General features: G+C 35.3%; 1 protein-coding gene across 19 annotated transcripts in view; it reads right to left on the bottom strand.

Annotated features, from left to right (window-relative positions):
* The window catches only part of EVI5 (ecotropic viral integration site 5), a 241,613-nt gene that overhangs the window by 13,837 nt on the left and 202,266 nt on the right, over positions 1-25,510 (bottom strand). For 15 of the 19 annotated variants that reach the window (XM_045036203.1, XM_045036194.1, XM_045036193.1 and 12 more), the window contains one exon: positions 24,880-24,975. The exons of 1 other annotated variant lie outside the window; for it this stretch is intronic. In XM_045036203.1, coding sequence (XP_044892138.1) covers positions 24,880-24,975 — 96 coding nt within the window. Of the gene's footprint in view, positions 1-5,884; positions 5,898-11,556; positions 12,078-24,879; positions 24,976-25,510 lie in introns of those variants that run through there. 3 more of the 19 variants (XM_045036205.1, XM_045036204.1, XM_045036207.1) reach the window with 3 other exon arrangements.

A 25,510-nucleotide genomic window follows, 5' to 3' on the forward strand; every position in this document is an offset into this window, starting at 1 on the left:
ATCTGTAGGAGGGCGTGAGGAAGCATTTTGTTACAATAAGATATAATTTGCAATCAGTGAGGACAATGCTACAATGATAAGATACCTCTAATACACTTTGATGTTTTTTATCTAGATTAGTAATTTTAGGCTGATTTCTGCAACACAAAATTAACATTTTAAAATAAAGCTTAAATTTAAAGAATGTCTTTCTTTTTTAACAGAATCTATTTTTTTAAGTTTATTTTTATTTATTTTGAGACAGAGATAGAGAGCAAGTGAGGGAGGAGCAGAGAAAGAGGGAGACTGAATCCCAAGCAGGCTCTGCACTGTTAGCACAGAGCCTGATGTAGGGCTCAAACTCCCAAACTGCGAGATCATGACTTGAGCCTAAGTCCAGAGTCAGATGCTTAACTGACTGAGCCACCCAGGCACACCTAAAATTTAAAAAAAATTCTGTTTGGAATTTCATGTATTAAAAATGATTAGGTACTACTGCCAATGTTTTCAAAAACATCCCCATGATTATCTTATCAGACCTTGGTACTACCACTGTTAGTCTACTGCTTCTTTTGGATCTAGGCTCTATCATCAGAACAGCAGAAAAGTTTTACTGTAATTGTGCTCCAGTTTTAGACAGGTCTCAAAGTCTGTATCCAGGGAAACTCAGGAGCTTTAACACACATGCAATGAAATATACCTTTAAGAGTGGAATCCTTTCCAGGTCTTTAAGTAGGGTCCTGATTGCTCTCTGAATACCTGAGTCTCTATCAATTATTTTTTCTGGTTAGAAAGTATCACATGGTATCACACATCAGAAAAGCCCCATTAGAGAGGTGAAGTATGTGCTCAAAGTATGGAGGCAACAGACAGCATAGTAGGTCTGAGGAACTGTTAAAGCAGTTTAATATTAGGCTCTTAGGGATGTGTGAAGATGGGGGATGTGACATACAGGAATCTTAAAGGCATATTGTTATGTCAAAGAAGTCAATCTGAAAAGGCTACATTAGGGGCACCTGGGTGGCTCAGTCGGTTAAGCGTCCGACTTCAGCTCAGGTCACGATCTCGCGGTCTGTGAGTTCGAGCCCCGCCTCGGGCTCTGGGCTGATGGCTCAGAGCCTGGAGCCTGCTTCTGATTCTGTGTCTCCCTCTCTCTCTGCCCCTCCCCTGTTCATGCTCTGTCTCTCTCTGTCTCAAAAATAAATAAACGTTAAAAAAAATTAAAAAAAAAAAAGGCTACATTAGTGTATGATTCCACCTATATGACATTTTGAAAAAGGCAAAATTATCGAGACAGTACATAGATCAGTGGCTGCCAGAAGTTCAAAGGGAGGGAAGGAATGAATAGGTAGAGAACAAAGGGTTGTTAGGCAGTGCAACTATTTTGTATGACAATGTAATGGCAGACATGTATCATTAAACATTTGTAAAAACCCACAGAATGTACAGTCCAAACAGTGAACCCTAATGTAAATATGGACTTCAGGAATGTATCAATATTGGCTTATCAGTTATAACTTATATATGACACTAGCACAAGATGTTAATATCAGAGGAAACCAAGGGAACCCATTGAAGGAGAATATTCCTGCATTTTCTGGTCAATTTTTCTGTAAACCTAAGACTGTCTTCCATAATGAAGTCTATCAATTAAAAAAACTAGATTTTCTGTGATTTTTTTTGTGGCCACTATACTATAATATCTAAACTGCTTGAGAAAACTCTGAGACTATGTCTGTTCCAAGAAAATGTTTAGGCTCATGTTGTGTGTGTGTGTGTGTGTGTGTGTGTGTGTGTGTGTGTGTGTGTGTGTGTGTTTGCTTTGTTTGTTTTTAAAGATTTTATATTTAGGTAATCTCTATACCCAGTGTGGGACTTGAACTCACAACCTTGAGATCAAGATTTGCATGCCTTACCAACTGAGTCAGCCAGGCTCCCCTAGGCTTTTTTTTTTTTTTAAAGATAAAACACAGTAAAGCACATGGATTTTAAGTGTACAGGTTGATAAATTTTTACTTATGTCTATGCCCATATAACTACCACCCAGATCAAGATATAAAACATTTCCAGTACCCCAGGAGGCCCCCTTGTGTCCTCTCCTCACCTGGGGATTACCTTCAAAGGTAACCACTATTCTGACATTTATCACCAAAGAATAGTTTTGCCTGTTCTCGGACCTAATATAAAGAATCATATGGTATATAATCATTTGTGTCTGGCTCCTGTTACTCAACATTATGTCTGTGAGATTCACCCATGATGGCATGGATAGCAAAGTTCATTCTTCTTCATAATATTCCATTATGTAAATATGTCACAATTTATTTATTCATCTTATGTTAATGGCCACTTGTGCTGTTTCCAGCCTATTACATATAATGCTGCTATGAATATTCTTATGTTTTTTTGATGAATATAAGCACTCATTTCTCTTGAGTATATACCCAGGAGTATAACTGCTGGGTCATAGAGAATATGTGCATTAAGCTTTAGTAGATATTTCCAAACTATTTTTTAAAGTGTTGTAACATAAGCTCTTTAATTTCTGCAAGAGAACTTTGCCTTACTTTCTGCCAGGTTGGTTGTCAAAGCAAATTAATGGCCCCTTAACTGATCATATTGAATAACTTCATTATAGATTCTTAGTAGTGGTGGTACAAGTTAGTAAAAGCACTTCTGAAAATGGTTTGACAGTATTTACTAAAGTTGAACATCTACATATCCTATACCTAGAATAGCTAAAATTACAGTTTGCTTGGCACAGTCCTAGATTATACCTGCTACCACAATGCAATTATTACTGGTATCCTATCTTCATTCTCAAAAGTGTCCTGGTTTTAACAATAAATTTTAACAGTCACCCAGCAATCCCATTCCTAAGCGTATGAACAACAGAAACAAGTATAATACAGACTTGTAATAGGGTTCATGGCAATTTTATTCATAATAATACCCAATGGAAATAACCCAAATGTTTATAAATAGTATGATTAAATAAATTATGGTATATTCATACAATGAGACATTATACAGCAACAAAAATGAACAAACAGATTACTGCTGCAGGGAACAACATGGATAAAGCTCACACTGTTTAGCAAAAGAAGCCAAACACAAACAAATGCATTCTGTGTGATTTCATTAGTATAAGGTTAAAAACTAGTCAGTAAGTGGGAAGAATGACAAGAAGACTTCTGAAATGCTGGCATGTTCTAGTTCTTGATCTAGGTGGTAGTTAAATGGGCACATTCATTTTTGTGATAATTTATCAAGCTAGACACTCATGATTTGTATATTTTTCTGTATATATCTTATATTTAAAGAAAAATATTAAATAAAAGCCTAAGAAATAATATCTATGGAAGACTGCTGGAAAGGCATATAATTGTCACTAGTATTTCTGAATTCTATTTTGGGATCTCACCAATCACTAATTATGTATTTGAACTCCACTGCTTTAGTCCATTATACAATTGCTCTTACTTAGATGTTAGGCCATTAGCCTAACACCTTCCTATTCAGTTCATTTTTCTACCCCAATGGCAGACCAGTAAAAGAAATGTATTTCAAAGTTAAGAAAGAAGAGAAGAATTGGTTTGGTTTTGTCTTACTAAAACCATGAATCTTCAGTACGTTATGTTCCCTGCTTTGTACTAGCTACCAAATATGTGGCTCACATTGATACCATATGCATTTCTGTGTGCTAATAGGAATGTTGATTTTACTAGATTTTGCTTTAGAACTAATTTTTTTTAACTATCAGAGTGAAGCATCCGATACTGCCATTTTTGTAAATGAAAGTCAAGTATCAGCAATTTAATTTGGTTTGATTAACCTAATATCCAGTTATTTCTGTATTATGTATATTCATGCAAACTGCCTCAAAATCTTTGGGGGAACAAAGCATTTTCCATGGCAAATACTAAATTTCTTAGTTTCAATTATTTGTTTAGTTGTATTCTATATTTTATTTTTTTTTAATAGTTTAGTTGTATTCTAAGCATAAGGTCATCATGTGGTGAGCACAGCATAATGCATACAGAAGATGAATCACCATGCTGTACACCTGAAACTAGTGTAACAATGTGTATCAACTATACCCAAATTAAAAGCAAAGCAAAACAAAACATTATTTGTGGTAGATAATACAGGTGAATGGTTTCATGACCATTCATGAAAGAAAAGAGTTCCTAGATAGGCCACAGGCTACACTAAGCATTAAGACAGGAAAAATAAATCGAGCCTTATTAAAATGAAGAACTTCTCTTCATCAAGGACACCTTCAAGAGAGTAAGATGTCAAGAATAGAATGGGATTAATACTAGCCATATTTATCACTAAAAAGCTTTAGGTAGGATACATAACTAATTCTCATATGTTAATAATAATCATAAAAAGACAATCTGAAAAAACAGGCAAAAGTTCTGACTAGCTAATTCACACAAAAGATAGCCAAATGGCCAACAAATACATGAAAAGGCGCACAACATCACTATTCATCAGGAAATGCAAACTGAAATCACAACATGATATGTATACATAATGACTAAAATAAACCACTGACAATATCAAGTGCTGGTGAAAATGAAGAGCAACTGCTGTGTACGTAAGCTTTTACAACTTAAAAAAACTCTGGTATTATCTCCTAAGAAATGGACTTACACATCCTCTATGATGTCCACTCTTAAGTAAAGACCCAACAGAAATACCTAAAAATGTTCATCATGTAAAAGAATGTTTACAGCAGCATTATTTGGTAGTTCCATGAACTGGAAACAGCACAAATGTGCATTAATAATAAAAAAAATGGGTTATTTATTTTTATAATGGGATGCTATACAAAAATAAAAATGAACTATAGCCACATTAAAATAAATTACAAACACAAGTAGCCTAATATTAAAGAGTATATTCTGTATGATTCTGTTTAAATAGTTAAAAAAAAAAAGTTCAAAAACAAAAAAAATTTTAAAGTTCACTGATAGGTAACACAAAGTTCATTAAACTTACTCTCCCTGCATTTGTCAATGTTTGAACATTTCCATGATAAAAACACGTTAAAAAAAAGTTCATCAATAAAACCTTTCAAAAACTGCTTCCAAATTCATTTGTAGCTGACTTTTTTTTTTTTTTTAATTTTAGAGAGGAGAGAGAGAGAGATAAAGAACAAGCACATCCCTCTGCATGTGTGAGCCAAGGAAGAGCGAGGGGAGAGGGAAACAGAATCTTAAGCAGGCTCCATGCTCAGCGAAGAGCCCCAAGTGGGGCTTGATCCCATGACCCTGGGATCATGACCTGAGATGGAATCAAGAGCCTGACACTCAGCCTACTGAACCACCCAGGTGCCCATGTAGCTGACCATTTTGATAAGCAGTTATACTCACCATAACAAAACCTCCAAATCACCCAATGACAAAAAACAAAAAAATAAAAACTGCTTCCTTTACATTTAAAAGTATTTCTTTTTTGCTTTCCGGTATTATTTTGATATTAATAGTTTAAAATATTACCATTTTTATAACATATTTGATGCAACAGGTATATATATTTGAGTGTATTATTTACAGATTAAGTTTTTTCCAAGTTACAATTAAGTATTTAAAATTAGCAGTGTCCGGAAAAATACGAAACAAAAGGTTGCTGTACATATATTCTACCTTTTCTGTTAGCCTTTGATGATGGAGACGGTTTCCTAATCATTTTTGTATTCGAGAACTCAGCATTCTGACTTGACAAGAGTGGGCACATAAGAAATATAAAGGAACTACACTAAAAAGATGGCTGGATTCTTGAGAAAGTTCTTACATACTAATTATTCATCCCATCCTTTGTGAATAAGAATATTAATAAGCAGACCGAGGGGTGTGTCAATATACAAAGACCCCAATAATGTACTGTTTCTTACCTGATATGGACTGCTTCATCATGTTATGCATGAAGAGACAGAGTAAAAAAATAAAAACATGTAGAATTCATTTAAATAATACTTAAGACATTATGACACACTCATTACAACTTAAAAAGCTAACAAAATCTTAACCTCTCACTAGCTTCAAAGAGATAGAATTTTAAGATTTCTCTGCATGTATTCAACAATGCTGACCCAAAGAAAGTATATAGCAATTAGAAAAAGAAAGTGGTAAGATATTATACAACTTATGAAGAATACAGCATAAGATGCTGTATAGCTAATAAGAAAACAGGAAACTGTCATGTTCATAGTCTGATGAATGTAGGTTTTGACAGGAAACAGCAGAGTTTCTAACTGCATGATCGTAAAAATTCAAACTCTAAAAAAGAATATTAAGAACTACTATAGCTATTTCGCATAAAGACTATCAGTAAAATTTGAAAGCCAAGAGAAGAACCTGCAGGAATGAATACCCTGAAGGCCCAAAGGACTTCAATAATCATTAAGGAAACACAAGTATTAAAAGAATTTCTCATTAGTCTACTTCATTAGCTAAACTTTCACAGGTTAAGATAGAAGTTTCTTTTGTAAAACAGAGAAGTGTCATTGCTTTAGAGATCTGTAGCCTTTAAATATAACTTCCTAATAAATAATAGAGAAATCTGTGCTGAGAAATTTGATTACCTGGGTTAGTGTCCATGTGGACAGAGGACACATGTTCTTTGTGTGTTTGCTTGCTTTCAGTAATTACACTGGTAGCTTTTAAAAGTTTGGGTTGACTTTTACAGTTGATTTTAAAGAGACACCATAGTTTATCCTTTTTCAATTTTAATGTGTAGGAGTAAGAGAATTAATAATAAACCCTTATATTTATATGAGGTTTTACAGTTAAAAGTGCTTCCATGCATATTATTTCGGGTCAAAAAAACTTTCCCTCGTGTGTGACTGGAGGCTGAATTGTACAGACAACTACCACTTTTTGAGATTCAAAAGAATAAGAAAGGCTGTACTGAGTGTTCTGAAAGACAATCAGTCCACAACAAAGTGGAAAAAAGTCATCCACACACCAAAAAAAACCCCTAACCAAATGAACTTTGATCACTACTAGACAGGGTTTAAACCATTTAAGTGAGTCATGTGATACCAAGTGAACTGCAAAACAGATGCAGTAAGTTTCCAAGACTGAGTCATATCAGATTATAAAAGCTCCTATTTGTACATTTGGGTTTATATAATCAATCTTTGTAAAACATTGAGCTATTGCTGTTACAGTTAATGTAACATTTCTGCAAGTGATGTATAAGATATAAAATTTTAAATAACTATAAATTATTCTTTATATGAGAAGATGGACATAAAGTTCAATAATCACAAAGATTTCTAAGTTCTAGAGGCTTTACTTTTTTACTCCAAAGTTTAATCAGTAATTTTGTTGAAATCCTTATATAATATTTTAATAGTTTAAGTTTTCAAAATGTAAAAGGGGTATGATGTGCTAAATTAATTCTCAATTATCAGCTTCTTTCAAAAATGAATTGCACATATGACAAAGATTAAAACTAGCCATAAGCACACAAACCAAAAGATTTCCAGTGAATCAGAACAGGAAACCAATAAAAGTGATCAATTGGAGGTCATGACTTTTTGATCATTGTACTACATAGGCAAGAGGAAAAATTCAGACCCACAGTACTTAAAAGTAGATTAAGTTTAAAATTCAAGAGTTGTATTGAAATAATACAAAACAGACAATGCTGAAAATTGTTTTGGCTTTATGCTGAGTAAATCACTTTTAAATACCAGATAAAACACTTAAAGTTAAAAAAAAAAACATAGAGTCTGTGTTAAATATATAAAACGCAATAGTTAAAACTCATTTTCAGAAGCAAAGAAAAAAAAATGTACCCACAATAATAAGTGAAAAAGGTGGAAAGCAAAGTTTGGCACTGAAGAAAATTATATTCTGCATTTGTTACCAGAGAAGGAGAGAGGGAGAAGAAACAGGTCATTTACAAAGAACGCTCAGTCTCTCTATACTGTATACTTAGATTTATCCAGTATGCTATGGCAAACAAAATGAAACTGCATTGCCCTCTTCCTGGCAGCTGACACATCTTGATAAAACTGAAACCATTAACATTATTTAGAAGGTACTCTAATGTCAATGGTGATGAGGTTAGGAATATATGAACTTCTATGTAAATTTATGACCAATTACAGGAAATAAATCACTTCACACTTGTTTCACTCTGAACTTTTAAAGCTACATCAAAGTACCACGTACATTTCATTTGATTTAACCTTCAGCTGAAGTACTAAAAAAATTCAAATATTTAGCAAAACATCCTCACGAAAATGAAGTACTTCTTTTCTATCTGGACTGAACAGTTAAGAGGAATCATTCTTCTCTAAAGCTAAATCATAGGTTTTATCAGTCTATCTAATCATTTACCCAAATTTTAAATCATTTATCTGATAAGGGACTTGTATCTAAAATATATAAAGAATTCTTACAACTCAATTATAAAAAGACAACCCAATTATAAAATGGGCACAGGGTCTGGGTAAATATTTCTCTAAAGAAGTTACAGATGGGCAGTAAGCAAATGACAAGATGCCCAATATCATTAGCCACCAGGAAAATACAAAACAAAACCAAAATGAGAGGATATTCATATTTACTAGGATGGCTATAAACAAAAGAGGGAAATAATATCAAACATTGGCAAGGATGTGGAGAAACTGGAACCGTCATACACAGCTGATGGAAATATAAAATGGTACAGCTGCTTTGGAAAACACTATGGCAGTTCTTGAAATCGTTAAACCACAGTGATTCTACTAGTAAGTAATACTCAAGACAAATGAAAACATATGGTCACAATGAACTTTGTATATGAATGTTCACATCAGCATTATTTATAACAGCCAAAAAGTGAAAACAACCCAAATATCCATCACACAATAAATGGATAAATGGAATGTGGTATACCCATTTGATAGAATATTATTAGGCAATAAAAAGGAATGAAGTACTGATACATGCTACAACATGAATGGACCTTGAAAACATTATGCTAAGAAAACAGTCACAGATGACCACATATTGTATAATTCCATTAAAAAAATTTTTTTAATGTTTATTTATTTTTGAGAGAGAGACAGAGTGTGAGTGGGGGAGGAACAGAGAGAGAGGGAGACACAGAATCTGAAGCAGGCTCCAGGCTCTGAGCTGTCAGCACAGAGCCCAATGCGAGGCTTGAACTCATGAACTGTGAGATCATGACCTGAGCTGAAGTCAGACGCTTACCGACTGAGCCACCCAGGCGCCCCTGTATAATTCCATTTAAATGAAATATCCAGAATAGGGAAATCTACAGAGATAGAAAGTAGATTAGTGGTTGCCTAGGGTTGCAGGAAGGGAGCTTGGGGGAAATGAAGAATGACTACCAATGGGAATGGTATTACTTTCAGGAGTGATAAAAAATGTTCTAACATTGTGCCAATAGCTTCACAACTCTGTAAATATACTAAAAGCCACTGAGTTGTACACTTTAAATGGATGAACCATAACTGTATGTGAATTACAGCTCAAATAAATCTATTTATACATACATACATACACACACACACACACACACACACACACACATATATAAAAATCAGATAGTCATTTTATGGGCATGTTTCCAATGGAGATATTGCCACAATGAAAATAATTTTTTTTTAAGTTTATTTATTTTGAGAGAGAGATAGATTACGTGTGCATGGGGGAGAGGCAGAAAGAGAGGGAGAGAGAGAATCCCAAGTAGGTTCTGCACAGTCTGAGCAGAGCCCAAAGCAGGGCTCAAAATCATGAACTGTGAGATCATGACCTGAGCTGAAATCAAGAGTTAGATGCTTGGGGCGCCTGGGTGGCTCAGTCGGTTGAGTGGCCGACTTTGGCTCGGGTCATGATCTCACGGTCTGTGAGTTCGAGCCCCGCGTCGGGCTCTGTGCTGACAGCTCAGAGCCTGGAGCCTGTTTCAGATTCTGTGTCTCCCTCTCTCTGACCCTCCCCCGTTCGTGCTCTGTCTCAAAAATAAATAAACGTCAAAAAAAAAATTAAAAAAAAAGAGTAAGATGCTTAACCAACTGAGCCACCCAGACACCCCAGCTTCATTTTAATAGATGAAAATATTTGCAGTAAAAAATTTAATGCTTTAGACAGAAGTATTAAGTAAAAGATGAATGTATTTGTAGCATTCACTTTTTGCCAGGAAATTAAAATTAACTCCTGATGGAAAAATAATTTTAAAAATACATGATAAATATATATAGCCACAGGCCTACACTATTTTAAAAGCCAAACAGGAAAGGTTAGTAGGCTTCTTCCTCATTCTGAGGTACTCATAGACTGCTTAGTTAAGATTGGGCACTTGCAAACCACATGACCTCATGAATGCTATCTTATCATATCACAGGTTCCTCAGACTGACCACAACAACTTAAATCAGACAGGCAGCAAAGTAGCACTAAGTCTCTGACACATATTATTTGTATGATGTTTTTAGTTGTCCAGTTCATGGGGAGTGAAAATCTGATTATCTCAAATCCAACTGCATCTGTGAGATAGGGTCCATGAAAAGCACATGATTTACTGCACCAAAGACTTCCAACCACAATTTAAAATTTTTAGTTTTTGTGAATCTGAGGGAGCTAGCTCTTCATCTTTTATCAATTTTCCTTTAGTTGACACTTAGTAAGTTTGAAGAACACATTTATAAATGTTACTAGTTTGAAAAACTGCCAATACTTAAGTTATTGTTTCTTTTAAAAACTAACATTTTATTTATGTTTTTTTTAATGTTTATTTATTTATTTTGAGAGAGAGCACAGCAGGGGAGAGGCAGAGAGAGAGAGAGGGAGACAGAATCCCAAGCAGGTTCTATGTTCAGCAGAGAACCCGATGCAGGGCTGGATCTCATGAGAGATCACAACCTGAGCTGATATCAAGAGTTGGATGTTTAACCAAATGAGCCACCCAGGTACCTCTAAAAACTAGCATTTTAAAACTGAATTACTTGATGCAAAGAAAATAAGGTTTCAAAATGATTGGCTATATTTCAAAATCTTGGCATAGCTGAAGAAACTGGACTGTTACATTTAAGAATATACAGCACTAAAAACCAAGTATGAAGTATTGGGTAGTGATAACAGGAAGAAAATATGTAAATTAAACTGAAAAAATTCAAATTGGCTCTCAAATGCATCATTTGGACCAACATCTTAAAGAGAATTTAATCCAAAACATAATCAAAGAAGAAGATTCTATTTTGTGGATTTCCTCTTATTTGATTAAGAAAGCTTTACCCTTAGCCATTGGATCAATCTCTCTGAATGCTATTTTCAGAATCATACACTAAAAACAAACTGATCAGGCTCTCTCTCCAGTTTCAGAAGCATCCCTGCCTACTGATTTTCCTGTATGTATGTATGTATGTATGTATGTATGTATGTATGTATGTATTTATAGAGACAGAGAGACAGAGAGAGAGCAGGGAAGGGGCAGAGAGAGAGACAGAATCCAAAGCAGGCTCTGCCCTGTCAGTGAGGAGCCTGATGCAGGGCTTGAACTCACCAGCCAGGAAATCATGATGAGCTGAAATCAAGTTGGATGCTTAAGTGACTGAGCCCCCCAGGCGTCCCTTCTCTGCTTTTACAGCTGCTTCTTCTCTCTTTCCTGAGCTCTTTATTTGCCTCCAGACCTTTGAATATGATGGCCTCTGCCTAAACACTCTTTTATTCTCCTTTTCCTGGCTATTTTCTGCTCCCCTTTCAAACTTTAGGCAGTCCCATGCCCAGAGGTTTTAGGACACATTTGTAGGCCATGGCACCATGTGGTTCTAATGCAGCACTGCCCATATTCACTGTTCTCCCTACCAGTCTGAATTCCTTAACAATTGGGACTTTGACTTTTATACACCTAGCATAGGACTGGGATGGAAAGCACTTTAAAGATTATTTAGCATGACTGCTTAAGGATGCAGTAACTGAGCCAAGGTCTGAGGCATACCTGGGAGCTAAATGATGCTCACTGGAATCCTAAGGTCACACAGTTAATCAGCAGAAGTAGGTCTAGAATCCAGGTCTCCTGGATAAGTCCACTGCTCTATAAATGATGGTTCCCAACCACCTGCAGTAAGTTCTTTTTGGAGAATAAAGACACGAAATTCAGAAACAAAAACTAAACTTCTAAACCTAAAAAACAAAATGAGAAAGAACAAAATCCTGCCATTTGCAACAACATGGATGGAACTGGAGGGTATTATGCTAAGTAAAATAAGCCAACTGGAGAAAGACAAATATCATAAGTTTTCACTCATATGAAACTTGAGAAAACTTAACGGAGGACCATGGGGGAAGGTAAGGGGAAAAAATAGTTTCAAACACACAGGGAAGCAAACCATAAGAGACTCAAATGAGGAGAACAAACTGAGGGTTGACTGGGGAGTGGGGAAGGGGAAATGGGTGATGGGCATTGAGGGCACCTGTTGGGATGCGCACTGGGTGTTGTATATAAGTGATGAATCATGGGAATCTACCTCCCAAACCCAAGAGTACACTGTACACACTGTATGTTAGCTAATCTGACAATAAATTTAAAAAAAAAATCTAGAACTGCTATTAAGAACCTGATAAACTGCACATATATCTATAATTTTTCCCCTCTTCTCCATCTTATGGATGTGTTTAGAAATACTGGCATGACAATGAAAGGAGAAAGAGTTAGATGAAGAGTAGGGATAACCAGCTTCTGGATAAATGAAAAAATTTTTAAATAAATACTCAAATCTTGAAACCTGAGTACTTGAGTAAGTTCACTGGACTTTAAAATCTAGCTCATTTGGTTGCCCAAGTCAGGCTGAAAGAAATGTTTAAGCACATCCTATTAGCTCCACTCTAAATGTCAACAAATACGTTTAATACAGTAGTCATGCTAACATCGTATTGGTACTACATATGTTACTGAAATAGTTTTAAGCATTTATATCCTACTTTCCTCATATCTAAGATCTAAGAATATGCTATTCGATGGTGTTTTCATGGGAATGCTAACAGAATCAATCTCTTGTACCCTTATTGGATTATATCTACTTAAGAACTGCTATAAGCAACTATAAAACCTGCCACTATAGGCTTTATAGTTAGTTCCAATTCTTTAAACATGCTTATTTTCATCTGCTTTTACTTCTTATAACCCAACTGGTATGTATTTAACATCCAGTTTCCCTCAAGTGGTTTCTCATGACTTACATTTCCAATTTAACTGTTGGAACCATTAATTAAGCAATTTACAGATTACTACTAATAGGCATTGTCTCACTATTATGCATTTGAAAATCTAGCTGTTCTTAATTAATGTAAAGTACTATGTAAAAACTTGCCACTTAGTGCCAGAAAACACAGAATTGTTCAAAGTCTAATGGAGTTGTAGAAAAAAAAGATACTGGTTATTAAAAAAAAAAAAAAAAGATACTTGAAAGAGTTTCCACTCGTCAAATTCAGGACAACTTGAACACCAAGAGAATTGACTGAATCCATGAGTTCATAGTACAGTGTTAGGATTCTTCAAAGGCTCTAAGAAATATAAGGCTGAATAAGACACAATCTCTGCAAGGAACTTGCAGTTTGGCTTGCCGGTAAGCATCAAGGATAGTACAACAACCATTAATTAAAACAAACAAAATTATGTGCTATGTTATCTCCCATTTCTGAACTATTTAGTACTCACTGTTTGTACCAACCATACAGTCTTTGTTAAATTAACTTTCCACTTTCTCCCATTAGATTGTAAATTCCTTGAGAATAAGACTACACTGTACTTTGCATAGCATCTGGCACAATATCAGAAAAATATCCCATCTGACACAGCTTCATATCCAAGTCTGACTTTACAATTCCAACTGGTTCTGTCCCTTGGCCAGCGAGACATTATCTCTTGAGGTTATTTACTTGATTCTTTAACTCTGAGTACTGGATTCAAATCCCTCATTTCGGACTGAGTCTATATTCTCTACATTGACTGCTCACCAGATGTCATCCTAGAAATCTCTTAACTCTTTTTGAGTCGTATCCTACATTAGTTGATACTTCTAAGGGTCTTCTTTTCTGGGTATCTCATCCTCACTTGGGTCTAACTCCTTTTCTCACCCTGTTTTTTGTTTTTAATTTTCCTTTTTTAAGTGATTTCATTATCTCTCTTTATTACTCTCTTCTACCAAACCTATCTTTTTTGTCATGTTCTCATGATTCAACTCCCATTCTTTAATGAAATTATCATAATCAGAAATACATATTTTCATTAGCAAATTTAAACATCTTGTTTTACCTATAGTAGGAACAGGATACACAGAGGCATGTAATTGGGTAGAATACTATCCTATGAATAGAGCACAAAACTGGAAAATGGTCTAAAAGTCTTGAATCAAAAGTAAGGTGTCCTATATGGGATTATTATAGATTTTCTATGTGTTACATATTCTTTTTGGAGGCAAAGAATGAATGGAAAGATATATAGCCTTGGAGATTTTAAAAATTTAATGCAGAAACAATTGCTGGAAGTTTGGTCACAAGTTAAACAAACTCTTGCAAAAGGATGTATTGAATAGCTGAGCTAATATATGTCCATGGGTAAGCTTGTATTTCATAAGTGATAGGCACATATGAAATTAGGTTAACTATTTTTATCTATTTCTCTATTTCTGGGAATGTCAAATTTGGCTATAAAATCTCAGTTGCTTCTATTTTCAGAAAATCATCTAATATTTAAAAGCTAAGATTTTAGTAGCACCCACTGGAAACTGAAGCAAAATAGAAGGGTTAAGTCAGACCAATTCCCCAGTTTCAGATGGAAGAGAAGTCCAGAATCTGATGCTGGAAGAAAATACTAGGTGACAGTAGAGTCCTACTAACTAGACAGTAGGTTCCCATCTGTGAGAAGTAATTAATTTTAATTTAATTAAACACTTATGGAACTCCTACTATATTTGACATGTGACAAGTAAATGGGTCGGGAGGATTGTGGTAGGGCAGTGGGATGTAGCAGAACAGAAGTCAGAATGCCTGGGCAGTAGTTCCGTCTCTTCCATTACTAGCTGTGTAACTTTGGGTAAGTCCCTTAACTCTTATGCCCCAGCTTCCTCATTTATCAAGTGAAAAATTAGATAAACTTTAAGAACATGCCTGGCTTAAAAATACTATCAGTCAGAAATCTCAGCTTTAAGTCTTCCACTCAGTGATATTATTGCAGACATAAAGTATTGTATAATTTTTTTATCTTATGACTTCAAATAACATAAACTAATTACCCAAGATTTAATGGAACATATAAGAGGAATAGGAGTAATAACATTAATGTAAAGAAGTCATTAAGAATGAATTTTTTTATCTATAAATGGGGACTGTAAGATTTAAAAACAGTGCTAAACATTTAATTCAAGAGTATTAAAGCAATTTTCATAAGAGCACAAATACGATCTTGCATCTACATGAGATCTTTTGGCAGCAAAGAAAAACAATTCACCTACAGTGAGGCTTGTGTGAGCTCCTGCATGATACTTTACATTGCTCTAACCAGAGAAAGAACAAATTTAAGGGAATATGTTCTTTTATTAAGAAGTTGCCACATCAGAAACATGGCACTTTTTACTGTAACAACATACATAAAAGCTTATAACTCCATGTACTGAAATTTTTCTTAAACAATAATTTTAAAATTAAGATTCAACAGACATCAATACAAAAGATGTCAACAGACATCAATACAAAAAAAACATTGTTTTTGTTCCTTATTTCTGCCTCTACCAGTACACTGTGCTATCACAGCAATTTGTAAAAATGTCAACTCTATTTTAGGTTATCCTCTGTAAACTAGGTAAAATATTGAGTTTTGCAAGATTTAAAAGGCAATAAGACTGGTAGAAACAGTCAATACAGAATAAGCACATGGTTAAAAAAAACAAAAACGATATTTCAGTTTGAAATAAAGAGGAAAAAAACAGCTGCCAGTAACTACAGAGCCAAATTACTAACCTCTTTTCTACCTTTAATATTCTTGTTTTAAAGCCTAGATGAAGATCAATGTTGAATGAGTCTCCAAGAGTCTTTAAAAAAAAGTCAAGTCCAGGTGATTTTATTAACTACTTTTAAATTGGTGCTTGCTTTGCACATACACTAAATGACTTTTAAACTGAAGAATACAGAGCAAGGAAAAAAGATTCAAACAGTTACAAAAGGGCAGTCTGTCATTTGATTCTGAAAGCTCCTCACTGGAAAAAATTCTAGTTAATAACAAATGAGTATAAATATTAAACATAATAATGGTCAGGACATTAAAAATGCTTTTTGGTAGATATTTAACTAAATCTATAGCTCAAGCATATATCAACAGTTATTAAAATTTAAAAAGGAGTACTCACATATAAACATTTTTTTCTTAGAGAGAAAGAGAGAGAGAGAGACAGTGTGCAGGAGAGCACACGTGCAAGGGTAGGGGCAGAGGGAGAGGGAGAGGGAGAGGGAGAGGGAGAGGGAGAGGGAGAGGGAGAGGGAGAGGGAGAGGGAGAGGGAGAGGGAGAGGGAGAGGGAGAGGGAGAGGGAGAGGGAGAGGGAGAGGGAGAGGGAGAGGGAGAGGGAGAGGGAGAGGGAGAGAGAGAATCTTAAGCAGGCTCCACGCCCAGTGCGGAGCTCAATGTGGGGCTCAAATCATGACCCTGAAATCAAGAATCAGATGCTTAAGCAACTGAGGCATCCAGGGGCCTCTATGTAAAAACATTTTCTAAGCCAAACTTCAGAATGGGCTTTGTTTAGATTTCCATTTGTTAACTCAAACTTCTAATTTTGTACTTGGCTAGTAGAAACAAAAGAAGATTCTTGTAACATACGATAACTTATACAGCCTCCTCAGCAAAGAAGACAGGAAGATGGCAGAAGACCTTCTGTGTACTGGGAACCAGCACAAAGGCTATCCTTAAAATGAAAGTTGGTTTCACCTACGTGGGTTGTATATTATTTACAGCATCCTATAATCGTGTTTTATTTTTTGGCCAGGTTTGTCCTAAAATAGCTTACATTTCTCTAAGTTCTTCAGGAAGTGGCAGGGGGTGGGGGGTGGGCGCTCAGTAATTGTTTAGTGACAGACAATTCCTCCTGTCAACTTCTTTCATAAATCATCCATCATTCTCTGATAAATGACAAAAAAAATGCTGAAGAAATCTTTCTTAATAAATTCATTCTTCAAGAGGACCAGGGAAGTTTAAAATCTAATTAAAATAACTATGTTGAAATGTTCCCTTCTTAAAAGTCTCCTTTCTGGGGCTTCTATATCCACAGCTGCCAGTTTCCCTCCCAAGTGACCAGTAATTTTGATCTCCTTTGCTGGCTCTCTTGGTCTTAAAGGTCAAGAGTGCCATGAACTTGCTCCTGGACCCCCTTCTCTTTGTCTATGAATAATATTAACATTCCAATGACTACCTATTTTTAGCCCTAACCTCTTTTTAGAACCTCATATTCACATATCCATAGCCCACTTCACTATTTTCATGTTCATGTTTAACAGGAATCTCAACCTTAATATAAACAAAACAGAGTTCTTGATCTTCTACCCTGCCCAACCTAAGTAAATGGCACCAATCATCCAATTGGCAAGCCAAAAATCTCTGGAGTCACTATTTTACCTTATGTCCCTCCTATAACCCATCAGCAAATTCTCAATCTCTAAAATATATCTCTAATATATTCATGTTGCTAACAATTCTATTTCTCCCATGCTTCTAAGCTACCTTTGCTCTTACCTAGACTATTTTAACAGCCTCCATTTTCCTGTTTCTATTCTTGCTCTCCTACAATCAATTCACCATACAGCAGGCAGGGCAAATCAGATCACATCACTCTTTGCTTAAAACCATCCAAAGGCAGGCACACGGGTGGCTCAGTCGGTTAAGTATGGGACTCTTGGTTTCAGCTCAGGTCATGACCTCACCCTTCATGAGTTCCAGCCCCACATCAGGCTCCGTGCTGTCACTGTGGAGCCTGCTTGGGATTCTCTCCTTTCCCTCTCTCTCTCTCTCTCTCTCTGATCTTCCCCTACTTGTACTCTCTCAAAATAAATAAATAAATAAAACAAAACAAAAACATCCAAAGGCTGGGGTGAATGGGTGGCTGAGTCAGTTAAGTGTCCAACTCTTTTTTTTTTTTTAAGTTTATTTATTTATTTTTGAGAGAGAAGAGAGAGCATAAGCAGAGGAGGGGCAGAAAGAGGGAGGGAGAGGGAGAGAGAGGAGGAGAGAGAGAGAGGGGGAGGGAGGGAGGGAGAGAGAGAGAGAGGGGGGGGGAGGGAGAGAGAGGGGGAGGGAGAGAGAGAGAGAGAGAGAATCCCCAGCAGGCTCATGCTATCAGCACAGAGTCCATTGTGGGGCTCGAACCCACGAATCACAGGATCATGATCTGAGCTGAAACCAAGAACTAGATGCTTAACCAAGTGAGCCACCCAGGTGCCCCAAGTGTCCAACTCTTGATTTCAGCTCAAGTCATGATCTCATGGTCATGTGATCGAGCCCCAAGTCGGGCTCTGCACTGAGCATGGAGCCTGCTTGAGATTCTGTCTCTCTCCCTCTGCCCCATTCTCTGCTTGCACTTTCTTTCTCTCTCTCGCTCTCTCAAATACAATTAAGACAACAACAACAACAACAACAACAACAACAACAACAACAACAACAAAACATCTAGAGGCTTCCCACTGAACCAAGAATAAAACACAAACATTTTTCCTGGCTTATAAAGCACTATATAGGATTTTACCTCATCTACCTCTTTAATCTTATCTCCTACCATTCTTCCCCCATCCTCTACTATACTCCAGCCACATTAGTATGATTTCTCACAAAGTCCATTACATTTTCTTCTAAGATCTTTCTGCTATTTTTTTTCTCTTCTGCCTGGAATGTTCTTCTCACTGATTTTTGTACATCAGGAAGCTTCTTAGCATTCCCATCACAGTTTGTATGTTACCTTATTAGCAAAGCCTTTTGTTGTAATCATTTATTAATTTTTTTTTTCATGAAGTACCAAGTATATGGCAACACTGTTCTAGGTGCTGGGGGGAAAGTTTCTCAATTTATTAGTTTATTAATTTATTAGTTTATTAGTTTCTCAATTTATTAGTAATTAGGGAAGTACACATTAAAACCATAATGAGAGGGGCGCCTGGGGTGGCTCAGTCGGTTAAGCACCTGACTCCGGCTCAGGTCATGATCTCATGGTTCATGGGTTCGAGCCCCACATTGAGCTCTGTGCTGACAGCTCAGAGCCTGGAGCCTGCTTCAGATTCTGAAGCACCCCCTCCCACCACCCGCCCTTCCCCTATTCGTGCTCTGTCTCTGTCAAAAACAAATAAACGTTAAAGAAAAACATTAAAAAAAAAAAACCATATGAGAAACCTCTGCACAGGCAAAGAATGACTAAAATTAGATAAAGACCAACAGTCCTACATGTCGATGAGGATGTGGAACAATATGAACTGTCTTCACTGCAGCAATGTTAAAAGATCAAATTGGAAATAACTCAATGTTCACTAACAGAAAAGATAAACTGTATATTTATACAAAGGAAAATTATACAGTGATGAGACTAAACAATCTATAGCTACATTTAAAAATAACAATGGTTGAATTTCACAATTTTAAACAAAAGCAGCAAGACACAGAAGAATGTATAAGAAGCCATTTATATAAAAATTAAAAACTTAAACTTGTTACCTGGGTACTTTCCTCCATGTTATACTTCTATCAAAAGTTTATAAAGAGTTCCTGTTCTTTAAATTGTTCAATTTTTATGATTATGAACCCATTATATCATAGAAAGTTAAGGATAATAGCTAGTCTATCATAGTTGATCAGACTAGAAGGTTTTCCTTTAGGAACAAACAATGAAAAAATTGCTGTTTGGTTTTACCATAAGGAATAGTTGTGGCTCTCCTAACCAACTGGTCTGTTTTCATTACACATTCACTCTGAAATGTTTAAAGTGACATTTCCCCCTTTTTTGGTGCTGAGTGCTGAAAACCTTAGAGCCTGGTTTGAGGACCACTTATTAAGAAATATATTGATAATTCTGTGGTATGCATTTTTGCATGGGTCTTATTCATGGCTCCATATTACACTCCTATAGTTTTCTGTGTCTCACAAAATTGAAGTTTGCTACTCTGCATCATTTACAAATTTGCTTCATTATGTGTAGAACAACGCAGGGTATTTATTGATCAACAAAAATGCTTTGAAGGTTTTTTCTTTTTTTAAAAAAATATATAGTTTGTTTTGGTTCTACTTCATTCTAAGTTTAATGCATTGGAGTCAACTGAAAGTCCTGATTCAAGCTTCTGCTACTTACTAGTTATGTGACTGTGGACATGTTATTTAGCCTCTCAGCTATAAAATCATAAATAATGATTTTCACAGGATAATTGTGAAGATTAAAATAACCATCCCAAGTATCTACACCTGGTTTACGAACTATTACTAGAAAGGGGGCGCCTAAGTCAGTTAAACATCCAACTTCGGCTCAGGTCATGATCTGGTGGTTTGTGAGTTTGAGCTCGGAGTAGGGCTCTGTGTGGACAGCTAGGAGCCCAGAGCCTGCTTCAGATTCTCTGTCTCCCTCTCTCTCTGCCCCTCCCCTGCTTGCGCTCTGTCTCTCTCTCTCTCTCCCCCTCAAAAATAAATAAGCATTTAAAAAAAAAAAGAGAAAACTTGCTCTATGTAGAAAACCTACTAAACAAATACAACTAGAATTACTTTCATGAGATCTTAAGGACATAAAGTACATTAAAACTATTATGACATCATAAAAATTCAGCAAAGCTGTCTAACTGAAAAACATTTAACTTTTAAAATAAATGAACTATCTTTAGACTGGAATAAATTTACCTATTCCTAGAACATCCACAAGAATATATCACCATCAAGAACAAATGAAAATATATAATCTATATTCAAAAACATTCTCAAATCAGCTGCTTAGCATGCATTTTCCTATAAAACACTGTAAATGGTAGCAAGGCTCCAAAAGACCCAGAGAAGCTAGTCAACTGGTAATTTGACTGAGACATAGGATTATACTTCTCAGTACGTCTACACCTAAAATGAGTCCTGAGTATATTTTCTTTGGCTACTAAATGAGAATAATCTTCTACCTTCTTCTAGATCCCTTTCCTGGCATTCAGAAAGTATTCTGTGTCTTTAGTGATCGGTAGCTATGAGAAGACAGACCTATGTTGCAAAAGTACATGGCTTATTCAAATTTCCTAGAAACTACAATTTTGGTTTATATATCTGACTTAAGTGTTCCTGATGCCCAATCTGCCTAATAAATTTCTTTTCATTTTTCAAAACCCACCCCAGATGCTGTTACTATTTTATTCCTGTATGTTTCAAAGCAGGCTATAGCATATGGCGGTTAAGTGCATGAATGGGCTTAGAGTCATATACTCTGAACTAACACCCTATTTCTATTACTAATTAGTATATGACCATGGGGAGTTATTTAATACCCCAGAACCTCAGTTTTATTACATGTAAAATGTGAATAATAATGATGCTACTTACTTCATAGGAATGTTGTGAAGATTAAAAGACATAATGTAAGTATAACATTTAGGAGTGTCTGGCACAATGACTATTAAATGGTAACTACTAAATGCCATATTTTTCGTTATGTATTGCAATTTGTTTATTTGAATACCTATCTCTGTTGTTAGACTGTGAGCCCCTTGAGGGATATACATTGTTTCAATCTTTAATTAATCTTTAGTTCTAAACCTAGTGCCTAGTAGGAGCTGTGATGACAGACGGATGGGAGGGTAGGAGGTAAGGAAGATGGAATAAGGAACACACTTGAGTTGGGACCCAGGTTCTTTTCTATGTATGTATGTATGTATGTATGTATGTATGTATGTATGTATGTATACATGTATTTTCTATGTATGTATGAGGACAGGATGTAGGGATAAGGGAGAATTTAACCACGGCTCTTGCCACATCTGGGGCATCAAGGATTTCCACAGTGGTTTCTCTGAGGGTCTTGATAGGGTATAAGAGTCTCCAAATTAAAAAATTTCTATGGGAAGTAGGTAAAACTAAAAGCATAAATTAGGTAGTGATGGTAGAAACTGTAGGGGTTGTGAGTCAGAGAAGGCATTTGGATGGATCACAGTAAACTGCAGGAAGTGAAGATAAATCTCTATTTGCAATGCTAACAAGGAGAGAAAGGGAGCTCTTGCTGCTAGGTCATTTACAGAATTCACTTATTGGATGTATGCAAAATAATGTGTCAGGGAGGAACAACACAGTTAAAATATTGTCATTAATTGAGTTTCTTTAGACTTTTAAGTATTGATGACATATTTTCTAATCTAATTCAACTAAGAATACCACCATCACGTGGGATAATTATGGTTAGTAATTATAAATATGAACTGTCTGACACAATTCTTGACCAATAGAGAGTACTCAATAAATAGTAACTACTAATGTTTTTTTTACAGATCAACACTATACTCAGTCATAAAAAATAACCCACTTAATCCTCTCTACTATTTCATAGAGCTGACTAAGTTAAGTGATCACAATTGTCCTAACAAGTACAGAATTGCTATCCCTTCAGGAAGATCAATCTGCAACATTTCCTTCAACATTTTGAGAAGTATAAAAATCAGCTAAGAAAGTATCAACAGTCACATGTTCAATAATATTAATAATTGAAAGTTAATTTTTATGTTGAAAGCTAAAGATTCTGGCAAATTATAGCACACAGGCAAAAGTTAAGTTGGAGAGATCAGACTGACTTTCGTTAAGGGCTCCCCCCACCCCCCCGTATTGTGAATGAAAAATCACTAGAATGAAAAAGCGATTCCTTATTTAACCCTCTTGAGAAGCTGGTCCAACAAATAGTAATGTGTATAATAAATGTACTTACAACTATTATCTTGGTTTAAACTTACACTTGTTTTCATTTATCCGTTCCTTAATTATAAAACTTTGAAACTGTATTAAAATCTGCTCAGGAAACATAATGAAAATGAACCTCTAACTAAAGATCTATAATGGTTTCACTTTATCTAGGATATTTGATCTCTTCTAGCTTTAAAGATTCACCATAAGCTGGTTCTATTTAATCTACCCTTATTTCCCACAATTTACCCACATTAATTCTTAATTCTTAAGAGTCTGGCCTCTAAACTCCCAGACCCATGCTCAGTCACTCTCACCTCTGCATTCTTGTGTGGTCCCCACCTACACTGTACTCACCCTCTTCTCTACCATGTTTTCTCACTGGGGCCTGCTTAAGCCCAGGACCTGTGTACTTTGAATAGTATGAGTATACAAAATTAGCATCTCGCCACAAGCTGTTCTAGTTTTTAATTTATACAATGTAGCTCTTTAACAGTAGAAAATTCTACTCTATTGATTTTCTTTCCGTGTTTGTGTAAGATGAAAGATTATTTTTCACAGGCCACACATAAAAATGACATTAAAGTAAAACCTCTTGTGAACAGTTTTTTCCCAGTCCTGATGAGGAGAACAGCATTTTTAGGTAAGGATTATGACATGCAAAATTAATGTTTGCTGGGTGATTTTTAGACTATGCTTGGAAACACAGTCAATCCATATACAGTTTTCTTAATTTACCAACATTAAAGGTTCCTTATCACTCTAAGTCAAAATTATAAGGGGAAGATTGCTTTATTCTAGACAAAATTTCCTTTGAGAAAAACTTTTCAATACAAGGAATAATTCCTACGGTTCTCAAAACAGTAAGACTTTCTAGAACATCTTATCTGTAACTTGTTCTTTCACACATAGCTTAGATCAGAACAGATTATAAAAAAGCACACAAACAAATAAGATCATTCATAATCCTGAATCCCTCAAATGCTATCATGGTTGCAAATGACAGGAATAACCACTCAAATTTCAGGACAAGTTAATTAAACCACATCTAAGATTTATCAACTTTGTTAATGTTTTGTTTCTTCATTCAGAATTTACTTAGATTGATTACCTCCAGGAGGTATTACCCAAAACACTCACTTTAACTGAAGGATGTAATACCAGGAAAGAGTAATGTCCAAACTTTTTCCTTTGAGGTTTAAATTAATTTAGTGGGCAAAATGAATTTCTTTCTTAACAAATAAGGCTTATATAACCCATTCAAATCTTATCACTGTGAATAAACCTTACTGTACAAATAATTCAAGGTAAGACACAAGCTTCTGTATTCATGTTTAGATAAATAGTTGCCATTAGAAAATAATAAAAAACAAGGAAATTGACCTAAAGCCACATTAACAAAAAGTCTCTCTCTAATCAAAGCACATTAATTTAAATTACTTAGTAGAGTTCTTAATAATACTATCTGAAAATTTCATGAGTTAAATTTCACAGATTCAAGGTAGTGCCAGTTTAAAAAGTGTTTAGGTACTAAGAAATCTGTTAACTGATATTAGGCAAGTATCCTTTTTTTGCAATCTCAGTAATACCACCATGAAAGGAGTAAGAAGACAAAAGTAAAAAGACTTCCCTCTATCCACAACGGTAAATAACGCTAATTATTCTATAGGTGTAAAGAAAACTTCAATTGAAGTAACTCTGACACCTAGACAAACTATCAAAGGTTTTCAGATTACACTAAAAAAAATATTTGCCATGCAAATATTAATTAAGCATTTTAGATCACCATAAAAAGGCTTAAGGAAAATTAATCCTCAATATTGGAATAGAACAAATTTTGGTAAAAAGAAGACAATTTTCTAAAATGTTATTATTTAATTATAATCAGAGATTCACAGAAAATATTTATCAGGAAAGAGTCTGTCATAACCAGTAATACAGTGTTGTTACAATACAGAGGAAGGAAGAAAGAAATATGTGAAGATCAAAATTTTGATCACTTACCTCATGATTCAGCTCTGCTATCTGATCTTTCAGTTCCCTAATATACTGGTTAGAATCAGACTTGTTAAGCTGTCCTTGAAGCTTTCCTTCTTCTTTCTGTTTTATGACAATAAAACAAACCAAAAACAAGAGACAACTTTCACAGCATGTACTCAAATACTTTAAGATATAGGACAGCATAAGGGCATATCCTTTAGCTAGCTAAATTCTGAACAAACCTGTTCTCAAACTATCTCTAAAAAGCAATTTATAGTAACTTATACTGATTATTTCTATATAATGCTTAGGGAAGTTGTTTATAACAAATACAACTTATAAAATGTACATTTTGAGAAACTCTCAGAAACCAACAGTTGAATGGTGTACTAGTGAAAAAATTACCTTAGAATTTCAAAGGCATTTTCTTACTTTGAGGATAAATGATTTTCTATCCATACCACAAGAGATTCAATGCTTAGTTGATAAGGCAGTGAGCCTCCCACAGCTACATGGGAATCAGCTTTTGTGTGGCAAACAGAGGAGAAAGAGAAAAAAGAAAAGGTTCTGCAAACTACTCTTAAAAGGGGAAGGACGGCTCTGAATCTCTTGTTTAATTAGCTTAGGAATGTATGGCAGGAGTCCTAGATATAGC

This window comes from Felis catus, chromosome C1 (assembly GCF_018350175.1).
Source record: "Felis catus isolate Fca126 chromosome C1, F.catus_Fca126_mat1.0, whole genome shotgun sequence".
NCBI lineage: Eukaryota > Metazoa > Chordata > Mammalia > Carnivora > Felidae > Felis > Felis catus.